The sequence below is a fragment of the Ruditapes philippinarum genome, unplaced genomic scaffold (genome assembly GCF_026571515.1).
Source record: "Ruditapes philippinarum isolate M1 unplaced genomic scaffold, ASM2657151v2 ctg712_1_1_1_1, whole genome shotgun sequence".
In the NCBI taxonomy this organism is placed as follows: Eukaryota; Metazoa; Mollusca; class Bivalvia; order Venerida; family Veneridae; genus Ruditapes; species Ruditapes philippinarum.
In genome coordinates, this window is record NW_026865594.1 from 7,501 (window position 1) to 33,700 (window position 26,200).

Consider the following 26,200-nt stretch of genomic DNA (forward strand, 5'->3'; position numbering starts at 1 on the left):
AAACATTTAAAAGGAATAGAAATTAAAAAAAGTTTCAAAACCCAAAACCCTCCCAGGCTTTTCAGAATTTTGACAGCTTGACCCTTTGTGAGGATCCTTACCAGCTTACGGCGGATTTTCTTGTTGTATCGTTTTTTCCCACAAAAAGAAAATCGGATTTTTTCGCGATTCAAATATGTGTTAGTTAACTCACAAACATATTTATTTCTCAGTTCTACACTTCTTTTTTAAAAATACAATAAATATTACAGTTCAACTAATTAATATCGCTGATTTATAAACACTTAGAAAAAAACCTGTCATTAAATATTATACTGTGTACAAGAAAAACGGTCTTTACCAAATATTTCACCTGGTCCATACTGTTTCTATACATTGACATGAAGTATGTAATAAAAATGTAAAGCTTAATAGAAAGGTTTTTGAAATACTAGAATACTGAAAAATATTCATGTTCCTTTAAATTCCATAAAGATTGAAATTTTATGGTTGAACATTATAAAGAACTATAGGTAAAGATCATGTTATTTAGATTTATTCATACGCATTATAATTATAAAATGATACAAACAAACCTTGAATCAAACAGACTTGAAATCTATCATGACATCTTTTTTACAGATGAATTTCACTCTTTTCCTACACCAAATTTCACGCCAGGTACCTTTTGGATAATATCCGTTTATCGCAACACAATTGTACCCAACAACACGAATATTGTCGAAGTTTCTGAAAATGAAAATCTAGATAATCAGTAATTATGAAAACTAGTTCTTCTTTGACAAATTTATGCTTAAGCACTGCATTGACAAAACTAGCATGTTTGTTATCATTAAGCTTAGTAAGCCGTGTATATTGGTACATGTATTCACAACTTTGAAGCAATTTACTTTTATGCTTTAACCTAATAAATGGCAATGGTTTTTCTTCATGACAAGTCATAATGAATGCATCCGTATTTTAGTTATTTTAGTGGCGGATTGCCTGACTGAAATAAACAAAATCATTTTGTAAATATACATCAAAACTCATCTGATAAATTGAATGACCTTTCAAATATTGATTTTGGAATCAAATTAAAGTTACCGACGTATGTATATAAGTATTCCAAGTTTAATAAACAAAAAAACTATTCTAACACGCTTCACACTACTCCCCTGACAAACAGATGGGGGCGTCCGTGGCAGGGTGTTTAAGGTCGTTGACTTCAAACCACTTGCCCCTCACCGCTGTGGGTTCGAATCCCGACATGGACTTTGAATTCTTTTATGTGAGGAAGCAATCCAGCTAGCTTACGGAACGTCGGTGGTTCTACTCAGGTACCCATTCGTGCCTGAAATAATGCACGGAAGAGCACCTGAGGTCTTCCTTCACCAGTAAAGCTGGAACGTCACCATATAATCTCTACTGTGTCGGTGTGACGTAAAACAAAATAATACAAACAAACTGTCAAACAGATAGAACAATTCAGTGCTACATGATATGTTCACGCTCATTCTCCAGCACTTATCTTAACTGCAACATTTTTAACCAAATTTCAAAATCTTGGTACCAAATTGTAAAGAATTGTTTACTCTTTAAGGAAATAAAGCTGTATTTACAATGCTTTCAAGTTATAAGAAGATATGTAATTTCGAAGTCACCGCAAGTGCAGGTCAACAGAGATGTGACCGCCAGGTTTTTGTGAAAATTACCGGATTCAACGGCAGTTTTTTCAAAATGAAAGAATATTTTTTTTTGTATTGTGCATTTAAATATAATAAAATTAAATTACTATTTTAATAACTGTTCAATCAAATCCTCAAATGAAACTATAGTGCACCTTTTTTACGATATGTCAAATTTCAATCCAAATAGAAAGTAACTGGTGCAGCAGATTGTTACCCTTTATTTTTGGAGTATTTTCATTTTTCTGAGGTTTTCATGACCAAATGGAAGGTTATTTAATGCCTTTATTTGTCGTTTTCTTAAAGCAAAGCAACACAACACAACTAGTTTCTTTTGACGTTATTTAACTATCAAAGTTATTACAAATTATTATAGATATACTTAATTACTTGAATAGAGGTTAAGATAGTCATATAAACCTACGTGTAAGATACAGGTTGACCCGTTCTTTCTGAAATTAGATGACCCTCTCCCTCCTCATTAAAAATACCAACCCAAGTCCATGATCTAGCAGCTAAACCTGTGATAAAAGTATTTTCAGCTTCATTTTCAATGTCAGACACGGTTGCTCCTAGAAGCTTACAATGGGCACGAGCTTCAATGAACGTTTTCTTCTTATTAACATACAAATAACAATACGATGAATATTTTGTCCAGTCCGGTGGACATGTGTAGGAAGTTAAAGTATTTACAATTTTAGTTTGAGTTTCCTTTATAGTTTCAATTTCCTTCAGTTGTTCACTAATCAACATCTCTATTTTGCTAACATTTAGTTTGGATTCCATTTCTTCTTTCGAAGCTATTAATTCAGTTCTGAGTTTTGAAAAGGTATTGGTTAGCTGATCAGTTTGTTCATTCACTTGACTGGTAAGTTTTTTCACTTGATCTCTTTTCCATTGTTTCTCTCCTTCAATTTTGTCAATAATGTCAGCTCTAAGCTTCGAGTAATTCCTCGTTAACTCGTCAGTGTGTAAATTAATCTGATTTTTCAGGTCTAAAAACTGTCTGTCCAACCGATCGGTATGTTCACCTATTTGAGTAGTTAGGTCTAAAAACTGTCTGTCTAACAGATCGGAATGTTCGCCCATCTGAGTAGTAAGGTTTTCCACTTTATCCCTTGTCCACTGTTTCTCCTTTTTAAGTCCTAACGACACTAGTAATCGGCTTGACCTTAGAATTTCAACACTTTTTTCAGAATTAGTTTGTTCCTTTTGTACCGACCGTTGATCTGCTTTGGGACACATTTGATCCTTTAGATTGATCATAGAATTATTAAATTCCTCAAAATTTTGTTGTAATGACCATATCAATTCCTCTGCCAAGTCGTTGTCAGAATTTAATCGTGTTTCAATTACACCAATTCTTTTTTCGATGATATCAAATCTGTCTCTCCTTTTTGTATCCACCATTAAAACAAATAACGATAAAAGACAGAAAAATTTCACGGCATTCCCCATTATATTTTGCTTTGGATTAATATTTTTCTCAGAATATCTTAAAAGTATAATTAAACGTTTAGATTAAAACGTCTTTGAACAACAATAATTATGAACATTTAAATACGCTCAAAATACGAAATCCACTTGATGCGTGTGTTTCAAATGTTAAAGTGGTGTTTTACGTCTTTCTTATTTCATTTTCAAGCAGAAGGTAAAACAGGCCAACGCAACAAATTTACGTTTAATTGCCTGATAACGGTAACGATAAAAGAGAATACTGTGTTCTGGCAAGTTACATATCAGTTTGGCAATGATTGATGCTTCCATTTTAGATGCATGCTTTAGATGAGCATAAACTTGTAAACAAATGATTGCTTATATAAGCTCCAGACAGAGTCATGCAATAAATCATCGTATTTTTATTTGGAATTATCAGAGAAATTTTGCCAGTTACAAAACAAACAACAAACAGATTGTAAGTAGATATGCGTGATGCTGCATGTATGCATATTTAAAAGCAGCACGCCTCTAGATTCATATAAATTTTCATGAAAGTTTTAAAAATGTATTTAAAAGTATAATATTGTTAAGTAAACAAAAGGCAGCAATTTACACATTATCAGTGGCACTTGCAACCATCGTAAATTACCAAAAAAGGTCAAAATATGCAAAAAAAAGCCGTTACTGCGTTATTAACGCAGTACAAATAAAGTTATAAATACTGAAAAATAAGTCATTAATTTAATCACACAAAATATGCATATTATTACTAGAATCTTGAATCTTTCACTTTTCCTAAAATCTTTGTACATTTTTTCTTAAGTTTGAATTTATTGGAATATTTTTGGATCACCCGAGGGGCAAGTTGCTTTAAAGCTGCATGTCTGAGCCAAAATATTTCAAGATAATTAAACTTGAAAAATGTACTTAGGTCTTAAAAAAAGCAAAAAGGTTCAAGATAAAAGTAATAATTTCCATGTTATGTGCAATAAATTACCGTTTTTTCACAGTTCATTCATAAAATGCGCTAAAATGACGTCATTTTAAAGCACTCGATTCATCTGGATCATACGATAGGATGATAACGTTCCATGAAACATAATGAAACATTATGAATAAAGTTGTAAATTTATACGCTATTGTAAAAAATAGTTACGAATGAAATAACATTAATTTCTATGAAAGAGAAAACCACGAGAGAATATGGAAGAACATGCAATTCAGATCCCTCATGATAAATCTTCGGATCCGAACAGTGTCATATGACTGATATTATATTATCATATGAAATGCGGTAAGATCAATCTTAAATTTCAACTTTCGACCGTACGACCTTGCAATGTAATAGTAGGATTTAATATTTGAACTGTTTGTCAGGCGTTTTTTTAATGTTTCTTAACATTTAACAACAATAATAATGATAATAAACGATTCTTAAGTTTAGTTTTTTCCCCAAAAAATAGCTACAACTTGTATGACATTACACATTGCCGTGTGTCACAATGCGATGGTGTGCGTCGAGTCGTTTGTTGAATGCTGAATTTCGCTTTCACGAGGCGAAATCGAGTGTGACACTTACTTGATTCCGTAGTTTCTTGTTCTCTTTCTTTTTTACATCACTATCGTGGGAAAATCGTTAAAACAGAAACTGCAGTTAATGGAAGTACACGTTTTAACAGAACAGATGTTAGACATATCACACTTGAATTTTATCCATATCGTAGTTTTCAAACATAATCAACTAAAGAAAAATTGTAGTTTAAGTAGAGCATGCTTCGTTTTTTACTGTTTTGTTTTTTTTGTTGTATTTTTTTTTTGTTTATTGTTATTTTTACCCCCCCCCACCCCCACCCCCAAAAAAGGTTTTTAACGTGTACGCAAGTTTGAGAGATAAAAAAATACAGACTCTCTTGATTTAATTCAAGTAACCTAAAACTATGTTTACATGATTTTTGGGGTTTAGTTTTTTGTGGTTGTTGTTTTACTAGATAGAAATTGTTTTGTTGTTTGTTTGTTAACTTGTTTATTTTGTTGTTGTTGTTGTTGTTGTTGTTTTTGTGGGGGCCTGTCTTTCTTTTGTCTTTATTGTGAAATTTGATGTCTATTACGGGAATTGGTTTGGAAAGGGTTTTTTTTGCAAAGGGGGTGGGTTGTGGGAACGGTTTCAAAATAGGGTAGGTGGAGAAGAGTTTAGGCATTCCTGGGTGGAAAACAAGTTAGCATTTTTTTTTCATAAGGGTATTATTTCATTATTTCTTACCTTGTTTCTTGAAGTGGGCGTAATAAATGAAAATATATTTACATTTTCCAAATAAAGCATACAATCCTTTACTGTTTTTTTATATTTAAAACAAGACCATGTTAAATTTAAGTGAAATCCACCAACAGTAATTCCATTTAATTTTAGTTTTAGAGTACAGTGCTTATTTGCGAAATATACATTTATATGCATTTTTGAAAGTCGTTTCAAAAGTTTAATTTTTAGACCTGAGAACTAGAGATACAACAATGTCTGATTTTTTTTTTTTTTTTTTTTTGTTCTTTCGTCATAGAATTGCCAGCTTTATGTTCCTTCAAATGTCACATAAAATGTATATGTTATAGAAATGCCTGACTTCCGTTAAAGAAATGATAGAAACGTCTTATTTCCGTTATAGAAAATGTAACTACCTGATTTATGTCAATGAAATGCTAAGAAAATCTATGTCATAAAAATTGCTTTGCAGATTTTTTTATTTCCGTCCAAAAAATGCTTGATTTAAGTTGATTTTTAGTTTAAGGATTTCTTGATTTCCGTCATAAAAATGTTCACTTCGGTCATAAAATTCTTGATTTCTTTTAAAGAAATGATTGATTTCTGTCATAAAATAGTGTTTAATTTCTGTCATAAATTTTTGTTGTATCTATAAAGGCTTTATTTCAGTCATAAAACGCTTTATTTCTGACCAAAAAAGTGCAAGATGTGGGCTGAGTTGGTCTTTTGGCTTATGAAGTAATACTTGTTTAGCTGAGCAAAAGACAATAGAAAAGGAAATGAAAAAGGGATACCGGTTGTTACAATAAGTGGAAGGAAGATGAGGTTAATTTATGATTCTTGGGCTGAGTAACAGTTGTATGCTGAATGGATATATAGGCTTGGTGAAAGAGTTTAGACTGCGTGGAGGGTGTGGATTGCGTTGATTTGTTGGCTTCAATAAATGTGGAGGGTGATGGTAAAAAAAATGAAAAAGAAAGAAAGGAAATAATAAAAATATGCACAATTATTTGACAAAAAAAAGAAAATATATATTTCTTAATCTTTAATGATAAATTTTGTATTATCTACATTAAAAAAAATATCAAGAGATGCCTAATTTTAAGGTGGCACAAAAGTGACATGTGTGTTTTTATTTATCTCGTGCGCACGAGATATTATGTCGTGACCACAAGTTACTAAGTCGTGGCCACGAGATAGTTAAGTCGTTGGAACGAGATACTATGTCGTGGGGACGAGAAACTATGTCGTGGCCACGAGTTACTAAGTTGTGGCCACAAGATAGTTAAGTCGTGCGCACGAGATAAATAACCAATCAGATTACACTATTTATATAAATTTTCCTAATTAACCAAGCATGTGCTATAGTACAAGGATGCCCCTACTTCACCTGGCTGTAAAAGTGCCATTGATACAAGTTATTGATTGGTCAATGATTAAGCGTCCTTGTGAACCTGATTTTTGACCCAATGGCCTCAAAATAGTTAGGTGTCATCTACAAATCTTTCTTGGTTATATAAAGTTAATAACCTATGGCTTATTCCTTCTTAATCATTCATCAGACAAGGATTTTACATGAAGTGTAATGTTTACCTTGACCTCAAACATCCATATTGGCTATCTACTGTCCATGAGCAATGTCCCTACCAAATAAAATAAACAAGGACTAGTTCCTTCTAAAGTTATCGAATAAACAAAGTTAGCAGGCCATTGTACGTACAAACTGACCAATTCTATCATAGAATTGTCCCAACAACGGACTATAACTTAGTCAAAATTAATGTCTGATTGATGGGCTTTAGAAGGTGACTTTCTAATATTATCCTAAAGACATGTATCAAGTTTAGAGTGAACACTTTAGTATTTTCAAAGATAAATGCTGCATGTAAATCTTTAAACAAATCATAATGGAGACGGCCCACTGAATTTTCGTACTATATATCCTATAGTAAATCCATCACATCTAAGACTAAATTCTCAACACAGCATATCCCGTACAGGCATTTGGTGGCTAAAACTTTCAATAACAATACTATCCAACTAAATTTAGCACAAAAAATAATACATTAGCCCTTGGACTTTTTCTGCAGCTTTTAATTTGTGTTAGCACTATAAAATAAACCAAATAACAACTAGGGTCTAGACTGGCGCATGCTACTTCCTGAAACCTTCCACCAAGAAATGAAATCCTGCAAAGATACACAAAAAACAACATTCAAAGTACTCAGAAATGAAACTTCATGTACACATTTGTAAAAAATATACTTAAAATGTAATCAGTCTTACCAAGGATGACTTGAAATGGGCCACTTCAAAATTTAAAAGAAATACTTTCTACAACGGGCACGGTCTAATATCCTACCGGGGTGACACCAGTGTAATCTGATTAGCTAATTATCTCGTGCGCACGACTTAACTATCTCGTGTCCACGACAATGTAACTCGTGGCCACGACATAGTATCTCGTTCCCACGACTTAACTATCTAGTTCCCATGACTATGTAACTCGTGGTCACGACTTAGTAACTCGCGGCCACGACATAGTATCTCGTTCCCACGACTTAACTATCTCACGGCCTCGACTTAGTAACTCGTGGCCACGACATAGTATCTATCTATCTTGTGGCCACGACATAGTATCTCGTGCGCACGAGATAAATTAAGACACACACATGTCACCTTTGTGTCACCGTATAATGCTGTAATAAACATCCGAGGTTTAATTAAAGACGTATTAAAATAGAATCTACATCTACATCTACATTATACTGCTTAACAATCAATTCTGATTATGACTAGCAGGCGCGTTGTCAGGGAATTGTTAATAAAAGAAATTATTTATATGCAAATTAAAAAGTTAAAACTATAAAAGTACTACAAGACTATTAATTTAAAAGATAGAATTTATAGAATGGGTCAAGCCTCTCAGTAAAGATGTTTAAACTGGGGCTAGACTGAACAATTAGAGGAAGGCTATTCCAAAGACGTATGCTCCTAGGAAAGAAAGAATTTTGATGATATTGTGTCCTTGAGTAGGGTATCAGGTAGTTCAGATTTCTTGTTTGAGTAAGGTGTTGGTGGTCAACAAAAACAATGTTGTTTTGGATTATATACAAGTAGGTTACAGCACTGATGTTTCGACGCTGTTCAAGGGTTTGCCAATTTAGATCATTTATCATTTTTGAGACACTACTTGTATAGTCATAATCATTAAAAATGTATCTAGCAGCTGATCTTTGTACTTGCTCTATCTTATAAATTAAGTATTTCTGCCAAGGATGCCAAACTATGGAGCAATATTCAACCTGAGGTCTAACATAGGTCTTATATGCAGTTTCCTTTATCTTTTTATTTGGGGTTTTAACATTTCTTCTAATAAATCTGAGGGAGTTATTTGCTTTAGATGTAATGTTGTTTATATGTTTGGTCCATGAAAGGTCTTGACTAATAGTGACTCCTAAGTATTTCGCTTCTTGAGTTGAGTTTAGTTGGATGTTATGGAGGGTATAAGGAAATATTACAGGGTTTCTTTTTCTTGTTATCCTGAGAACTTCATATTTGTCAGGGTTAAACTCCGTGGACCAGTCTTTTTCCCATGTTTCTAAAGCATGGAGGTCATCTTTGAGGGATTGGGCATCCTGTTTAGATCTGATGGTTAGGTAGACAACAGTATCATCTGCAAAGAGTCTAACCTTACCTTTGACACTATCTGGGAGGTCATTTATGTAAGAAAGGAAAAGGCAGGGACCTAATACCGAGCCTTGGGGGACGCCTGAGAGGACTGGTAGTATACCTGATTTTTGACCTTCAACTAGGACTTGCTGAGAGCGTGACTTAAGGAAGGAATGGACCCAATTTGTAACCTCATAGCTTATACCCAATCTTTCTAGTTTACTCACAAGTTTGTGATGGTCCACCTTATCAAATGCCTTACTGAAATCCATGACTATGACATCAGTTTGTTGGCCACTTTCAAGATTGTCATGAATTTCCTGGGAGAAGCTTACTAGCTGGGACTCACAACTCCGTTTTGACCTGAAGCCATGTTGATAGGGGCTAAGGATGTTGTGTTTAACATAAAAGGTCATAATATTGGACACTAAGATGTGCTCCATCACTTTGGACGCTATGCATGTGAGGGAGATTGGTCTATAATTGCTGGGTTTGCATTTTTGGCCTTTTTTGTAAACTGGGGCAATTATTGCATGCTTCCAGTCTTCTGGGACAGTACCTGTTTTAAGTGAGATCTGGAAGATGTGGGTCAGTATGGGAGTAACCTCTTGATGGAGCTCTTTTAATAACCTAGGGGATATTTGGTCAGGACCAGAAGCTTTATTTGGGTTTAGGCCTTTTAAAAGTTTCTTCACACCATCTTCCGATATAGACACTTCTGACATAGATGGGTGGTGTTTTGGAATAAGCTTCTGTTTACAAGCCTGGGATAAATTAAGGGGCTGAGGCCGAGAAAAGACAGACTCAAACTGGGAGTTAAGGATATCTGCTTTTGCAACTGGATCAGTAAATGTTTGACCTTCTGATTTGAGGGGTGCCACACCACAGCTTTCAGTTTTGTTACTTTTAACATATTGGTAGAATTTTTTATTTTTCACATTTTGGGAGTCTTGACTAAAAATGACAGAGTCTAGGTATTGCCAGTATGCTTTCCTAGTTTCTCTTTGGATTTCACTTTTAAGTACTTTGAGCTTTTTGACCAAATCATTTGATAGGGACTTTGACCTTTTAATGTTTGAATAAGTTCTATCACGTTTCCTATTTTTGCGAATAATGGACTTATTTAACCATGGTAAGTCTCGACGTGTTTTAGTGACTTTAGTTGGTATGTGAATAGTCCTTGAAGGAAATAAGAATCCCTAAAGAAAGCCCAACGCGGCAAAATTGAAAATGTTGCAGGCTCGGTTTGATTGAGTCTGTTCATGGACGGTACTGTCAAGTGCAAACTACCGTCCACGCCCCCTAGCGCCGGTTTAAGCAGAATTCAACATTTAACATGAACTGGTAAAATTAAGAATTTTGAAACATCCGCAGATGTGTTCATATGGCGGCAATCAAATCCGTCTAAATTAAAGTCTTTGCGTGCTTTAATATTACTGCTCAGTATTTATTTGCCTTAGGGTGATATCCGGATTTATAACCAATCAGAATTGTTCAATGTATTAACCCCGTCTAAAAAGTCAGACTTCCGGTTATTCTTTTTTCGCCGAAAATCAAAATTTTGATAGTTTTTCTTAAGAAAAATACACAAGATCAGATTAAACTGAATCCTTAACATTATACATTATATTGTCGTTGAATCATTCTTCCAAGCATAATAGGATAGAAATTAAATAAGTATTCAAACCAAAACATCGAGGCTTTTCAGAATTTTGACAGCTTGACCCTTTGTGAGGATCCTTACCAGCTTACGGCGGATTTTCTTGTTGTATCGTTTTTTTCCCAAAAAAAGAAAATCGAATTATACTGAAGCAAATGTTTACGATTACATAAGTTATGCCCTGAGTTTTGTTCCCTTCATGTTCTCATTTTTGACATAAACATGTGACTTTAATTTCAAACTGAAATTAAACATCTTCAAGGAAGTGTGCTGTTTTTTGTACTTATATATTGTAATACTGAAGGTGCTTTTGTATGGATAATAAGATCAAATTTAAAGGAGGAGTGATTTTACTTTGAACTGTTGAAGGCTTTAGTTTAGAACAAAAACAAGGGCGCAAAAACAATGTGGCATTTACTGGCATAATATTGAAGGCCATCTAACTTTACTGTCGGCAGTTCATTGCTGTAGGTCAGCTTTGATAAACTGAGATATAAATATGGGTAATAAATACAGTTGTTGCGGCTATAAAAGCTCTAAAAGGAAGAATAGGGAGGAGTCGTATCAACCTGCTAGACATTCTAGTCAACAAGAAGAGTCTTCTCATGCAGCTATTCAGCAGAGTTATTCCTCTTTACCAGGGGTGCCTCATATCAGTGATCGTGAAAACCTACCTGAAGGTATAATTTCCATATGCATTTTGACAGCATGAGAATAATGTGCTGCCTGATGCCCCTCTAAATGAATTTATTTTTACATATATAAGTAGAACCACACTTTAGATTGCATGATATTATTCTTAGAGCAGTATTTGGTGTTTGTTTGTGTCCACAACACAGTGACAGAGGTTTTGCGCTGGTTCTCTTTAAAAAAAATCCAAACTGCAGGGTTCTCGGGGACGCTTATTTCGGCGTCCCGGTACGCATGTTTATTACAGCTGGACGCAAATATTTCAGAGCAAGGATTCCACGTACGCTTAATTTTGCCTGGGGACGCATAAACATTGCCGATTGTTTACAACCACTAATACACAAATTCGTCGGCGCGTGTCAGTCTATATGTAGGCGGTCCTATGCACATCGACCCGTGAAGCGATTAGCCAATCAGCGATAACGCTTTCGATCATTATCACGTAATAGAGATCAGACTAATGTATGTACACGCGCTGTAGGTGTAATTAACAGATATAACACGAGATATATTTGATCAACAGTTAATTGGAAATTAGCAAATTTTACCGACAAAAGGATAAAAATATTGACTATTTACGCCGCAGGTTTAAAGACTGTTTTCTCAAATTACAAATGAGTGTAATTTTGGATTATTGTCGAATATTTTCGGCATTTTTTAGGCAAAATTTTGCTTTCGTTTTATGCCTGCAAAAACTTTCTATAAGAGTATTAAGAATTTGAGATTTGTGCCGAAATTCCAGGGCAACAAACCAAAATACACATACGCTTTTCTTTGATATAATATTTAGATTTTATCAGAAAATTGATCCCGAACATCGGCAATTTCACTTCGCCAGAAACCCTAAAATTTCGCAAAAATTCTCAGTTTCCAAGCCAAACATGTGAATGAATTGTTCCTTTATTATTCAATCAACATTAAATCTTTAAATAGCGATCTTCAATTTGCTCTCTTTTGAAGATATTTGCTAAAATAATTATCGATCGGATGAATCTCTTACACACTGTGTGAAGCTGTACGCGATTTTCCTATTCATTCCGCTAAACGCTTCCTATATACATTTACATTTTTTTAACAAATATAAACTTTTTGTCTTATTTTACCCGAATAAAATTTGATTTGGTATGAAAGTGAAAAATAAAAAAACGAGTTCCATGTGTTGATGCATTATAATGAAATAATTTTAAAATAAATATTAACAACAAAACAATAAATTTACTATGTAGTTCAGAGTTTGTTGTGAATAACTATAAACTTTGAAAGTCTCTTGAAGATTCAAAATATCAGCAATGCTATTGTGAGCATTAAATAACTAATCTGTAAACATATTAATTGCGACGCGCTTTTGGACTCCAACTTTTTCAGGGTTGGGAGTCCATGGACTCCATGTTTTAAAGTCCTAGTGAGAACCCTGAAACTGAATACTGAACTGTGACAGAACAGTAATTAATAAATCTACATGATCAGGTGAAATCATAATTCCGGGTTTTAATTCATAAACGAACTTTTTCTTTCTTCTTTATTAATCCATAGGGTTACATATGTATTGTTATAATATAACTCTTGTTAAATTTTTGAACTGTTAACATAAACTTTCTGTGTAGATTGGCCATTGTACTGCAGCTGTCTGTAATTCTGTGTGTACAGGTGCAGGGTTCTCGGGGACGCTTATTTCGGCGTCCCGGTACGCATATTTATTACAGCTGGACGCAAATATTTCAGAGCAAGGATTCCACGTACGCTTAATTTTGCCTGGGGACGCATAAACATTACCGATTGTTTACAACCACAAATACACAAATGCGTCAGCGCGTGTCAGTCTATAGGTAGGCGGTCCTATGCACATCGACCCGTGAAGCGATTAGCCAATCAGCGATAACGCTGCCGATCATTATCACGCAATAGTGATCAGACTAATGTATACACGCGCTGTACAGTACATTCAATTACCAGATATAACACGAGGTGATAATTTTAAATCTTTGATCAACAGTAGATTGGAAATAAGCAAATTTTACCGACAAAAGGATAAAATTATCGACTACTTACGCCGCAAGTTTAAAGACTGTTTTCTCAAATTTCAAATGAGTGTAATTTTGAATGATTGTCGAATATTTTCAGCATTTTCTAGGCACAATTTTGCTTTAATTTCAAACTTTCTATAAGAGTATTAATAATTTAAAATATTGTGCCGAAATGCCAGGACAACAAACCAAAATACACAAACCCTATTCTTTGATATCCGAAAATTGATCCCGAACATCGGCGATTTCACTCTCGCCAGAAACCCTAAAATTTCGCAAAAATTCTCAGTTTCCAAACCAAACATGCGAATGAATTGTTCTTTTATTATTTAATCAACATTAAATCTTTAAATATCGATTTTCAATTTGCCCCCTTTTGAAGATATTTACTAAAATAATTGTCGATCGGATGAATCTCTTACACATTGTGTGAAGCTGTACACGATTTTCCTATACATTCCGCTAAACGCTGCCTATATATATTTACGGTTTTTTTTACAAATATAAACTTTTTGTCTTAAGAGTGGACTTATTTAACTAGAATAAAATTTGACTTGGTATAAAATTGAAAAAAAAACCGATTTCCATGTGTTAATGCATTATAATGAAAAAATTTCATAATAAATATTAACAACAAAACAATAATTATACTATGTAGTTCAGAGTTTCTTTTGAATAACTATAAACTTTGGAAGTCTCTTGAAGATTAAAGAAATTTGCAATGCTATTGTGAGCATTGAATGATTAATCTGTAAACATATTACTTGCGACGCGCTTTTGGACTCCAACTTTTTCAGGCTTGGGAGTCCATGGACTCCATGTTTTAAAGTCCTAGTGAGAACCCTGAGGTGAATAAATAAAATCTTTTCGTGATTTTTTTTTTTCAGATAACATAGGAGATCCTTCAAACAATCCCTTAGAAAAGACCATGTTTTACAGGCGGTCACAGATAGAGATTAACAAAAGTAAGTGAGTGATAATAATTAAAAAAATAAAATGTGCCGTATAATTATTGAATATTGGTCATTGACCAAATAATTGTCTGCTATCCACATTAAATATTTATTATGTAAAAATTATAATTATAAATGCTTTATAAACTAGAGGCTGGGCAGTCATCAAAAAATTCAATATTTATAAGTTTTCTTATTGATAATATCCCATAGATTAAATTTTGATACAGATATGGGAAAAAAAGACTCTAATACAAGACCATTTGACTATGTCTGCAGTCTGGTCCGGTGGCCCATGGCCAGTGAAAATTTTAAGAAAATTTAGTTAAATATATAGTAGAATAAATTCAAAACTGAAATTCTGGCTGGTAAATTCCAAGTCTTAAATTCATTGACTGTGTCTCAAGTGAAAAGTAAGTAGGTATCTTTATATTTATGTACTAAGTAAAAGCTTTAAACAGACTCAACTCTGGTCATTTCAGAAAAGCAATAAATGGTTGAGACCCCATTTAATTAGTTGGGGGGAAATAAGCATATTTGTCATTGGGAATCTATTGGTCTGATAGTTGAAGCTGTGGTGACACTGAGTAACTGGCCTAAAATTAATGTACATGTGTTACTATTTTTAGACAATAAGAAAAGAAGAAGAAGTCAGTATGATGACCATGTCCATGTGTTGGTATGTAAACTTGCCTTAGCTCAAATTATATTACTGAACCTTTTATTATTCTACAAAGGCGCACTTAAAATTTATATCTATATGAGCCGCGTGATGACAAAACCAACATAATGGGTTTGCGACCAGCATGAATCCAGACCAGCCTGCGCATCCGCGCAGTCTGATCAGGATCCATGCTGTTCGCTATCAGTTTCTCAACTTGTAACAGAGTTAAAAAGCGAACAGCATGGATCCTGATCAGGCTGTGCGGATGCCCGCGCAGCCTGGTCTGGATCCATGCTGGTCGCAAACCCATTATGTTGGTTTTGTCGTGACACGGCTCATTTATTATTTTATGCCACTTGTGACATCAGAAGATTTAACTGACTACAGTGTTGAAGAAGGACCTATAGATGCTTGCAGAAATCATGATCACAAAGTAGAAGAATATCACTTTTTTCACTGACATTATTCTTTCATTATCGTATAAAATATCAGCGTGAACAGTGAGTTTGATGTTTTAAAGTTGGTTTTGGCTGGTGAAAAAGTGAGATTTTAACATTTAATCATTCATGTGTTTGTCTGGTGTATACAGTATTTAGTGTGGTGCTCCCAACACATTTTTTCAGTCTCACTCATGTTAAGTTGCTTTAGCTCAAATCAGTGTTTAACAAAGTACTTGTTAATTAAATCTTTATTATTTTTTATGCAGTAATGTTCTGTCAATATGTTACATAAGAATTTAATAAAATATTTTCTATTGATTATTGCCATATTTAAGGTTTGATGTGACTTCTGTAAAAAATGGCCATTTTTGTCAGTTTTGGGGGAATGAAATTAGTAATTGTTGTTACAGTAAAATGAATAAAGTTGAACCTCATTGAACCTCAATTTTTATGAATGTAAGGTATTCACTGTATAGCTGTGTGCTGCTTCCTAAAAATCTGAATATTTTTATATATATAACTTGATAACATACAATTATTTTTATATTTTAGTCGCAGATAAATGGGTGCCCATATGGCAAGCTGAAAAAATACAGCTCTTGTTCGACTATATATATAGACGATTCGACGGTCAGTCAACCAAATCTGAAAAATACAATCAAGGCTGTGACATTAGCCGTCTACTTTCATATAAAGAATCGCGAGAGTAAATTTAATGTGAGGACATTGGAGATATTTGACGAGAAACTGCATCCACTCTCAGTAAGTAAACATTTGTTCTGGAAATGAAAAATGGGAAAAGAATTAAAGGTATATATGCTTAATTTTTCCATAATTATAGGCAAAAAGAAAAGTATGTAAAGAATTTATTAAAGCATTGCATGATCAAAGGACAATCCTTCAAGTAGGCCAAATTAACCTTGACCTTCAGTCATAAATGACCTTGACCTTCAAGGACAAATGTCTAAATTTTGCTTGTTATTTGCTTATCTTTGCTATTAGTGTCTTTAATTTTGTCATTTTGAATATTATGATAGCTGAAACATCTCAAATGGTACTACTGCGAATTCACTTATATTAAGTTATATTCATGGACATGAAATTTTGTGGTTTTATCAAAATGGGCATTTTCGTGGGTTCTTAAATTCGTGGATTTTCAATTTCTTGTAAAAAAATAAAATAAATAACCTAATGCAAAGTAATCTTACACTTAATTGCCACGCATTTTACTTACCGCATGTATCTTTACGTATCATACAGCGCTTGTCAATAAATTTATTGCACAAAAACCGGCAGAAAAAGCGCTGATGCATGTTTGTAATATATAGAATAGAGACACGGCAAGAAGTATTTGTTGGGATAAAATTTCGTCGGATCTTAAATTTGTGGATTGACCTACCCACGAAAACCACGTAAATTCGCTCCCCAAGAATAATAATGATTTTACAATAATAGAAGTCACCTACTTTGTGTCTTGAGTTATCTGTCCTTATAATTGCCTTTTTTTTGCTATTTTAGAGATAACTACTGATACATAAGGTTACCATTTTGTTTATATGAAAACTGTTGCTTATCTATGCCTTTCAAAATTAAAAAATTCATGCTTAAAGTTCAATGTTACAAAATGATTTAGTTAGAATTACAGGTTGTGTGACAAGAAGAAACAATGTTCAAATGATGTTGTCCCTCAAGTTCTAACTAAATATAGGGCAATAATGTAAGTGTTTGTAAATAAACAGTTCAATGAATGCATAATGTGGTTTCTTTTACAGCGGGAACAAGTATCTGAAGATTATGATAAGAGGGATCCAGAACACAGGGTTATTTATAGATTTGTGCGAAACTTATTTAATGCTGCCCAACTTACGGCGGAATGTGCAATAGTTACTTTGGTAAGTTTAAAGTGTATAAATCTATACATCTGCTGCCTTTAGTTTACAGAGTTATTGTTTGACTTTTGAAAAAGTGTATGTCCAAAATACGTTTATGAAAAAGATATATATCAGGGCTTGAGCTAGGTCAAAATTTTAGGGAGAAACTGGGAGACCTATTAGGCGTTACTGGAGAATTATAAGCAAGGAAACTTTACAAACCAGAAAGAAATATGAAACACCTATCAAATAAAACAATTCTACTATAAATCTACTTTTCATAAATGTATACCAATAGCAAACACAATATTTACATATACTGTATACATGTAGAAATAGTACGTAACAATATTCAGGGCAGATAGAGCAGTGCCACTTGCCATATTGTCAATGAGTCAGACTGGTCATCGTCTATAATTTTAGTTTACCGTTTTGCCTACAAGCCAGAATGTAAGAGACATTTAATTTTGTATAATCAGTGTGTTTACTTTACAGAGTTCAATGTATTAAAAAAATATTAGATACAAAACTTCACATAATTTCTACAGATTAGTGCTCCAAAAGTTTTTAACAGTCAAGTTAACACCTATAAGATTGTTTATTGTTTATCTTTACTTGCCAAAACACTGCAACAATTATCAACAATTATGTATATGCAGGTGTCTTTAATCATGCAATTTGCATTTTGTGTAATTGTCAACAAAACAACCGCAGTATTCTAATGTGTGACCTAGTGTCGTAAATAGGTATGACAGATCGTTAAAAAATCGGGCGACTTCAAAATTGCTTTGAAGTTTGTTTTAGGCGAAGTCACTGATCCGAAGACGACTTCTTCGCCCAAGTTGCCCCCTAGCTCAAGCCCTGTATATTCGTTTTTCTCAAGTGTGAATAGCGCATGCACAAAATTGTTACATGGTTAAATATTTCGATAATCCAATTCTCTGTACACAATACGAGTGGACAGTCTCAATTTTAGAGAATGACAAGTTTATTGCAAAATTACAGCAAAGTATTCATTAGGTTGTACATATTGGTTCAATTTGTAGATTAGTAATCAACTAGAAAACAGGATTGCTTTCGACATGGGTTCAAACCCTGTGTAAGCTGTTGTTTCCTTGAGCAACATTGCTTAGTACTGGTTGGTTCAAGGAACGGATTTGAGAGTGTTTCAATAAGCTTAAAGCTTCCAACACAATCGAACAAAAATAGATTTATATAAACTACATGTAAACTAAATGTGTAGATTGTGTAGTTCGTAAGTTTGATTAATTTGAAAAAAAATCAAATTATTACCACATCTTGAAAAGTGAATCTCAACAATATTCTTACGGAAAGATTGCAATTTTAAGACTTTTGAAAAATGTGTTTTTATTCGACCTGTCTAAAGAGTATTGTTAATAAGAAATAATTGGGTTAATTTCAGGTATAGTATGAGAATAAAAATTCTTTGGGTTAATTTCAAGTGTATTAAGAGAATAAGAATCTTTGGGTTAATTTCAAGTGTATTAAGAGAATAAGAATTCTTTGGGTTAATTTCAGGTATATTTAGAGAGACTGTTAACATATGGAGAGATAGATATAGCTCCATGTAACTGGAAGAGAATAGTTCTTGGTGCTATATTACTGGCTTCTAAAGTATGGGATGACCAGGCCGTGTGGAACGTAGATTACTGTCAAATTCTGCGAGACACTGCCGTTGAAGATATGTAAGTTTTAATGTTAGTTATTTAGTATTTAGCAAAGTAGGTGTTTTTTTTATCTATACAAAAGCAGAATAGAAACTAGGGTCTGTGTGTACATGGTACTTATGCTTACAGCAAATGGAGAATTAGTTAGGAATTATGGTTTGTTCCAGGTTGACATGTGAATCAATTGATTTGATTTTATGTTTTTTAATAAAAAAAAATATGAAATCAAGTTCCATGCAAAAAAAAGCAAGGAAAAGTTCAAAAGTTATATGAAATGGTAGAAAATTAAATATCTTTTAAATGAAATAATTTAAAGTGACTTGTAAAATATTTTGTTTAATTTATACACATTTATTATACAGTAAACTCCGCTTATAACGAACTCATTGGGACTTTAAAAATCTGTTCCTTATATCCGGAGTTCCTTGTAAGCATATAGCGAATTAGTTCCTTGTATCAGAAGTTTTTAAAGCGAACAGTTTTACATATAACGAACTAATTGTTTACCATCGTCCTCCATTTAGAAGAGCATTTGATTAAGAGAAATAACTCTTCGGTTCGTCATTGTTGTCTCCCTTATATTGATTCAATAAAGAAAAAAAGGAATAATTGCAATGTTGTATCTTTTTAATATAATTCTTATGTCTAAATATATCTATAAGATAATTATATGATATGTACCATATATGCAATATTGTTATTTATTAACAATACAGTATCATGCACAAAAACGATCACTTTGCTTTGAAGATGTCGCTAATTTTAGTTTGGGAATGTTTACAACTCTTTTAGTCTTTAGGTTAAATTCAATTTCCAATAAACTTTTAAAAACTGTCTCTTTAGACTCAAAGTATGACCAACAATCAATAGCTTCATTTTTTGACACGACCAGCAGGTCATCTAAATAGATCTCGTCTTCGGATGATTGACTGTCATCGTCATTACTTGTTCCGTATATATCTGCTACATTTGGCCAAGTTTTAATTTGGCCCAATGAAAACGAAGTATGTAGAAAATGCGTGATCTGTTTACGGATAGCCAATATTCGTTATAAAAGTGTAATTTTCTGTACTTTTTATGGCATTGGGACTAAAAAATGAGTTCCTTATAAGCGATAATTCCTTATAACCGTGTTAGCTGTAACCGTATATTTTTACATTAAATAAAGTAGGACAAAATTCGGGCCAAAAAATTGTGTTCCTTATAACCGAAAGTTCGCTATATGTGAAGTTTACAGTATATAGTGGATAATATTGTTGGCAAAACTTGAAATGAACATTTATGATGTTAACCTTTTACCCCATGACAATATTGTACGTCTTTTTCTTTATACATTGTTATAAATCTGTTTGATAGTTTAGAATGATAATTTCTAATCTGCTTTCAGGAACGAGCTAGAGCGCCAGTTTTTAGAAATGTTACAGTTTAACATCAACGTGCCATCTGGAGTATACGCCAAGTATTATTTTGACCTGAGAGCTTTAGCCGGGGATAATGACCTTAGTTTTCCCCTAGAACCCCTCGATAAAGAACGCGCCATGAAATTAGAGGTAAAATGATTCAGATTTCCATATTTGGTTTTTATGCCAACTAAAATAATAATTTTTCCTAATTTGTTTCTCAGGGATCAAAAATTCTACTCGTCCGCTCGCATTTACAAGTAGAGATTGATGCAGGACAAGTAGCATGTAATGTATTGAAGTTATGTAAAAATCATGCTCTTAATAAAGCTCTGAAGGCATTTTTAATTGGATACGGGTGTGACTAAATTTTGCCTGGCAATGCTCCATAAAGTTCGCCTAAAACATAATAAAAAAAACACTAGCTTTGTTTTTCGGATTTCCATTGTTAAATGAAAACAAACTGATTATGAGAATTCTAGCAGTTTATTGCATCAGGCAATTTTATCTTGAAATCATGCACATAATGAAGGAAGAGTAGCATACCAGGCAGGACAAGTAGAAATTTGAAGCTACTGGTCCTGTAGGACGAATGGCTTTGAAATATAACTTTGATCCCTGTTTCTGAAATATTATTCAATATGTTATATATATGCATTCAAAGGAATCAAGCAATGGCTGTAGTCAGAGCCGGGAATGTTCAGCTCTCTGGTAACTGTTCAACATATACCCTCGTACCAGATATTCCTTTTTTTCTGGCAGTCTGTGAAATCAGTATTAATTGTTTAGTATTTAACTTTTAATACTTTCAAGAAATTATGGAATATCATGTCAAAATGACACTAATTTATATGAAGTTTATGTGATGTCATGTGAATTTATTAGTTATGCACTTAAATTTGCTATATCTCTTGGTGCATGGGGGAAAATTTTCTATATTTCTTCTAATTTCAGACAATGTGATACTACATATATCTTCCTGATATATGTTAGTGTCCCATCAATAAGCAAATAAAAGAATTTTTAATATTTCATGGTTATTAATTTGAAACATTAACAGACATGCAGTTTAGAAGTTTTTTGATCTACCAGAAAGATTTACAAATATTGCAATAAAGGTGCTTTTGAAAAATCTTTTGGAATGTCTGTCTGTCTGTCTGTTTGTGTATTAGCTGCTACCAACAATAATGATTCTTGTAGTGATCCTGGTGAAATGATGTCATCTTCAAACAACATTACATTTGAAGCCCTCTCACAGCCAAAACTTAATTGTATTATACAGGGTATAAGTATAGGGTATTTCTAAGACCATCAAGGTCGCGCTATTGAAGTTGGAAGCTCATTTTCCACAATGTAGAATATGAAATAAACAATGTTTTATGCAGAAAAAAACAAAGGATGCTAAGACAGGGTTGCCAGCGGACTTGAAAAGTCAGGGAAATTGGGTATTTTTTCAAGGTCAGGGAATTGTCAGGGAATTCTGAAATTTGGTCAGTGAAAAATGAAAATCCTGAAAAGTCAGTGAAAAGTCAGGGAAAAATTATTTCAAAGGTTGAAAATATACGCATTGAAGGTCTTCTTGGCTATGGTAGTCTTAAGGCATTTTATATTTGACTTTGTAACTCTCACAGTTAAGCATTAAATTCAAATAACAGTAAACTGTGATATTAAGGAGCATTATACGTTAACTTAGTGATTATAATACCCATTATTTACCTTAGAACATCATTCAGCCTAAAGACTTACTAGCAATATCTAGTCAGTACACTGTCTTCTGTATTGGTCTAGCTATTTCTGTGCATGATATCACTAGAAGGGCTTTTAATTACTAACAAAATCTAGTCAGTATACATGTATACCAAACTACCATATTGGCATATAACCTGTTTTGCTTTTTGCTTTGACACTAAGAAATTGTACAAGAGGATTTGTCTTGCAAACATGATGGAAACTGGTTAAATTATGCAATGCTATGTTTTTCACACTAACTTTTTTTCACACTAACTTACTTCACTCATTCAAAGTCTTTAATTTTATAGTGATTATTTCATGATATGCCAAAATGAGCCCTATGTTCTTGTTTTCACAATCAGTGGAGTTTATCATGATGCCTTATACACGTAACTGTGTTAAATGGTTATTGTTCTTACAGTTTAGAGATGTTTGAATTTTAAGTTTTGTCATACACATATTACTCTTATAGTCTTGGTGTTTTATGTTTTACTACTAGGAAGGAAAGAGTGACTTATGTTGTTTCTAATACAGATGCTTATTAGCTTGACTATTCGATAAGAATAAGTAGAGCTATTGCAGTCACCCGAGCGTCGGCGTCTGCGTCGACGTAACCACTTATGTTAAAGTTTTTGTAATAGTTCAAATATTTTCAAAGTCCATTGACATATGGCTTTGAAACTTTGCACATTTGTTCACCATCATGACCCCAACTTGTAGACAGGAGGAGGTAACTCTATCAAGCATTTTGACAGAATTATGCCCCTTTTTCGACTTTGAATTTATGTTAAAGTTTTTGTAATACCTCAAATATTATCAAAGTTCATTGACATATGGCTTTGAAACTTTGCACACTTGTTCACCATCATTACCCCAACCTGTAAACAGGAGGAGGTAACTGTATCATGCATTTTTGTTTACTATCAAGCACTAAGAATAGTTGAGCGTTGCTGTCCTACCGACAGCTCTTGTATTATGATTCTTCTGATTTTCATGTCATATGTTTCACTGACCAACAGTCACACTGTGTTTGAATGGAAATAGTTAAGAATAGTAGAACACAATGTTTGAATCATTACTTTGATGTAAATGTTTTATATTTTGGAAAATAAATACAAGTTTACATGCTAAAATATAATGGGAGGATTGGACGGCTATAGGGGAGGTCAGGAGGCCGTTTATGTGTTTGACGATTTTGGTCAGTGAAAAACATGAATTGGTCAGTGAAAAGTCAGGGAAAAGTCAGGGAATTTTATTTCACCAAAGTGCTGGCAACCCTGTAAGAGAAAAGAAAAGGATGTTTAGTTTTTTTTCACCAATAAACAAAAATTATGATAAAATTTACAGAAATAAGAAAAATGTATTAACTATTAAACAGATATTATATTACAGTGACAAGTAGACCCATCTTGATGGCAAACACATAGCACTGTTAGAGGGAGTCTTATATCCCATCTTGTATGCCAGGAAAACCAAAATGTTATCATCCCTATTTGTTATATCAAACTGGTATAGTCCGCCCTTTTTTCATGGACCACTTAACCTGCTAGAATCAGAAGTGATTAACCTTTGCCACCAGTATAGAGCCAGGCAAGTCTGAACATTTGTCCAGTCTTACTAGACGCTTTACTGTTTGTCACGGTTCAGAACTGTTCACTATTTAGAGATAAGTGGCAGTAAAGTTCAGTCTGTAGGCTGCACATTTTTCTCACCCTGGCTGTGACAGTTGAATAACTTAATACTGGCATTACATCTTTGTCTCCCCAAACTGGTAATGGACATTCCCAAAAATACACGCTGGACAAGTCCATTTCAGAAATTCATCAGGTTAAAAGTTAAAAATAGACACAGACAAAATTTTGTTTCTTTAGACATGGATCGTATATATTTGCTTTATGATTAATCAGAAGTTATATGCTTTTTTCAGGCCATGTCTTCAACATGGGAAGATAACTTCAAGATGTTGTCGAAGCCAAAACTTGCTAGATCTAACAGTCTCGATGGTGTCACACACAGTCACAGATCCAGTATAGCTATATTGTCATGACGACTGTGTCACATGACTGGGTCATGTGATCCAACATGGCTGACTTTGATTGCATGGAAACATATAAATGCTGCTGTAATTTTAGTTTAAGATGTATCAATTCTATAAATAGATTCTATAAATAGATGCAAGCCGCTTAATGTATAAAGCTGTAAAGGTACAAAGAATATGATTATGCCCCCATTTCGAAGAAAAGGGGGTATATTGCTTTGCACTTGTCGGTCCGTCGGTCCGTCGGTCCGTAGACCAAATGGTTTCCGAGTGATAACTAAAGAACCCTTAGGCCTAGGAACTTCAAACTTGGTATGGTGATTGGTCATGACCAGTAGATGACCCCTATTGATTTTGGGGTCAAAGGTCAAGGTCACATTGACCTTGTAAGCAAAAACGGTTTCCGATCAATAACTAAAGAACCTTAAGGCCTAGGAACTTCAAACTTGGTATGGTGATTGGTCATGACCAGTAGATGACCCCTATTGATTTTGGGGTCAAGGGGTCAAAGGTCAAGGTCACATTGACCTTGTAAGCAAAAACGGTTTCCGATCAATAACTAAAGAACCTTAAGGCCTAGGAACTTCAAACTTGGTATGGTGATTGGTCATGACCAGTAGATGACCCCTATTGATTTTGGGGTCAAGGGGTCAAAGGTCAAGGTCACATTGACCTTGTAAGCAAAAACGGTTTCCGATCAATAACTAAAGAACCTTAAGGCCTAGGAACTTCAAACTTGGTATGGTGATTGGTCATGACCAGTAGATGACCCCTATTGATTTTGGGGTCAAAGGTCAAGGTCACATTGACCTTGTAAGCAAAAACGGTTTCCGATCAATAACTAAAGAACCTTAAGGCCTAGGAACTTCAAACTTGGTATGGTGATTGGTCATGACCAGTAGATGACCCCTATTGATTTTGGGGTCAAGGGGTCAAAGGTCAAGGTCACATTGACCTCTTTGGTAAAAACGATTTCCGATCAATAACAAAAGAACCAAAGAACCCTTAGGCCTAGGAACTTCAAACTTAGTATGGTGATTGGTCATGACCAGCAGATGACCCCTATTGATTTTTGGGTTAATGGGTCAAAGGTCAAGGTCATATTGACTTTGTAGGTAAAAACGGTTTCCGATCAATTACGAATGAACCCTTAGGCCTAGGGACTTCAAACTTGATATTGTGATTGGTCATGATCAGTAGATGACCCCTATTGATTTTGGGGTCAAGGGGTCAAAGGTCAAGGTCACATTGACCTCTTAGGTAAAAACGATTTCCGATCAATAACTAAAGAACCCTTAGGCCTAGGAACTTCAAACTTGGTATGATGATTGGTCAGTAGATGACCCCTTTGATATTGAGGTTAAGGGTCAAAGGGCAAGGTCACATTGACCTTGTAGGTAAAAATGCTTTCAAATCAATAACTTAAGAACCCTTTGGCCTTGGAACTTCAAACATGGTATGGTTATTGGTCATGACCAGCAGATGACCTATTGATTTTGGGGTCAAGGGGTCAAAGGTCAAGGTCACATTGGCCTTGTATGTTAAAACAGTTTCCGATCAATTAACTTAAAAAACTTAGGCCTAGGAACTTCAAACTTTGTATGATGATTGGTCGTGACCATCAGATGACCCCTATTGGATTTTGGGGTTAAGGGGTCAAAGGTTAAGGTCATGACCAGTTATACTTGATAACCCTTATTAATTGTTTGATCACTGGGTCAGAAGTCATGCATAATAACCTTATCACATGACTTATTGGCTGCTGATAGGGGGCATACATGTTTTACAAACATATCTTGTTTTAAATTGTTTCGGGTTTGTTTTGTAATGAATAATATTGGAAATTAGAATTCATACTATGAAAAATTTATTGCAAGAAAGGTCAAAGGTCAAGGACAGTCAGAGATGGGTCACATGACCTTGGTCAGTATTTAGATTAAGGGACTAAACATTTTTAGAAGGCATTTAGTTTATTTATTAAGCAGGTAACAAGTTTGAATGAATATCT

General features: G+C 33.9%; 2 protein-coding genes across 2 annotated transcripts in view; one reads left to right on the forward strand and one right to left on the reverse strand.

Annotated features, from left to right (window-relative positions):
• LOC132729657 (asialoglycoprotein receptor 1-like) overlaps nucleotides 1-3,339 on the reverse strand; it is a 4,844-nt gene extending 1,505 nt beyond the window's left edge. The window contains exons 1-2 of the mRNA XM_060715459.1: nucleotides 2,092-3,339; nucleotides 576-729 (exon numbers count right to left, since the gene is read on the reverse strand). Of these exons, the coding sequence (XP_060571442.1) occupies nucleotides 582-729; nucleotides 2,092-3,125 (1,182 nt within the window). The 5' untranslated portion in view covers nucleotides 3,126-3,339 and the 3' untranslated portion in view covers nucleotides 576-581. The remainder of the gene's footprint in view (nucleotides 1-575; nucleotides 730-2,091) is intronic.
• Nucleotides 3,340-10,530: 7,191 nt separating this feature from the next.
• LOC132729656 (cyclin-Y-like protein 1) lies at nucleotides 10,531-25,998 on the forward strand. Its single transcript, XM_060715458.1, has 8 exons — nucleotides 10,531-11,373; nucleotides 14,295-14,372; nucleotides 14,990-15,039; nucleotides 16,017-16,226; nucleotides 17,237-17,356; nucleotides 18,875-19,041; nucleotides 20,411-20,573; nucleotides 24,082-25,998. Exons 1-8 carry the CDS (start codon nucleotides 11,193-11,195, stop codon nucleotides 24,199-24,201), a joined length of 1,089 nt encoding a protein of 362 aa, XP_060571441.1. The 5' UTR covers nucleotides 10,531-11,192; the 3' UTR covers nucleotides 24,202-25,998.
• Nucleotides 25,999-26,200: the final 202 nt, after the last annotated feature.

Bases quoted from the DNA above. Each gene is read 5' to 3' on its own strand.
- LOC132729656 (XM_060715458.1), top strand. From the start codon at position 11,193: ATGGGTAATAAATACAGTTGTTGCGGCTATAAAAGCTCTAAAAGGAAG. The intron at 15,040-16,016 runs GTATGTAAACTT...TTTATATTTTAG, and splicing joins ATGACCATGTCCATGTGTTG to TCGCAGATAAATGGGTGCCC. The intron at 16,227-17,236 runs GTAAGTAAACAT...TTTCTTTTACAG, and splicing joins AGAAACTGCATCCACTCTCA to CGGGAACAAGTATCTGAAGA.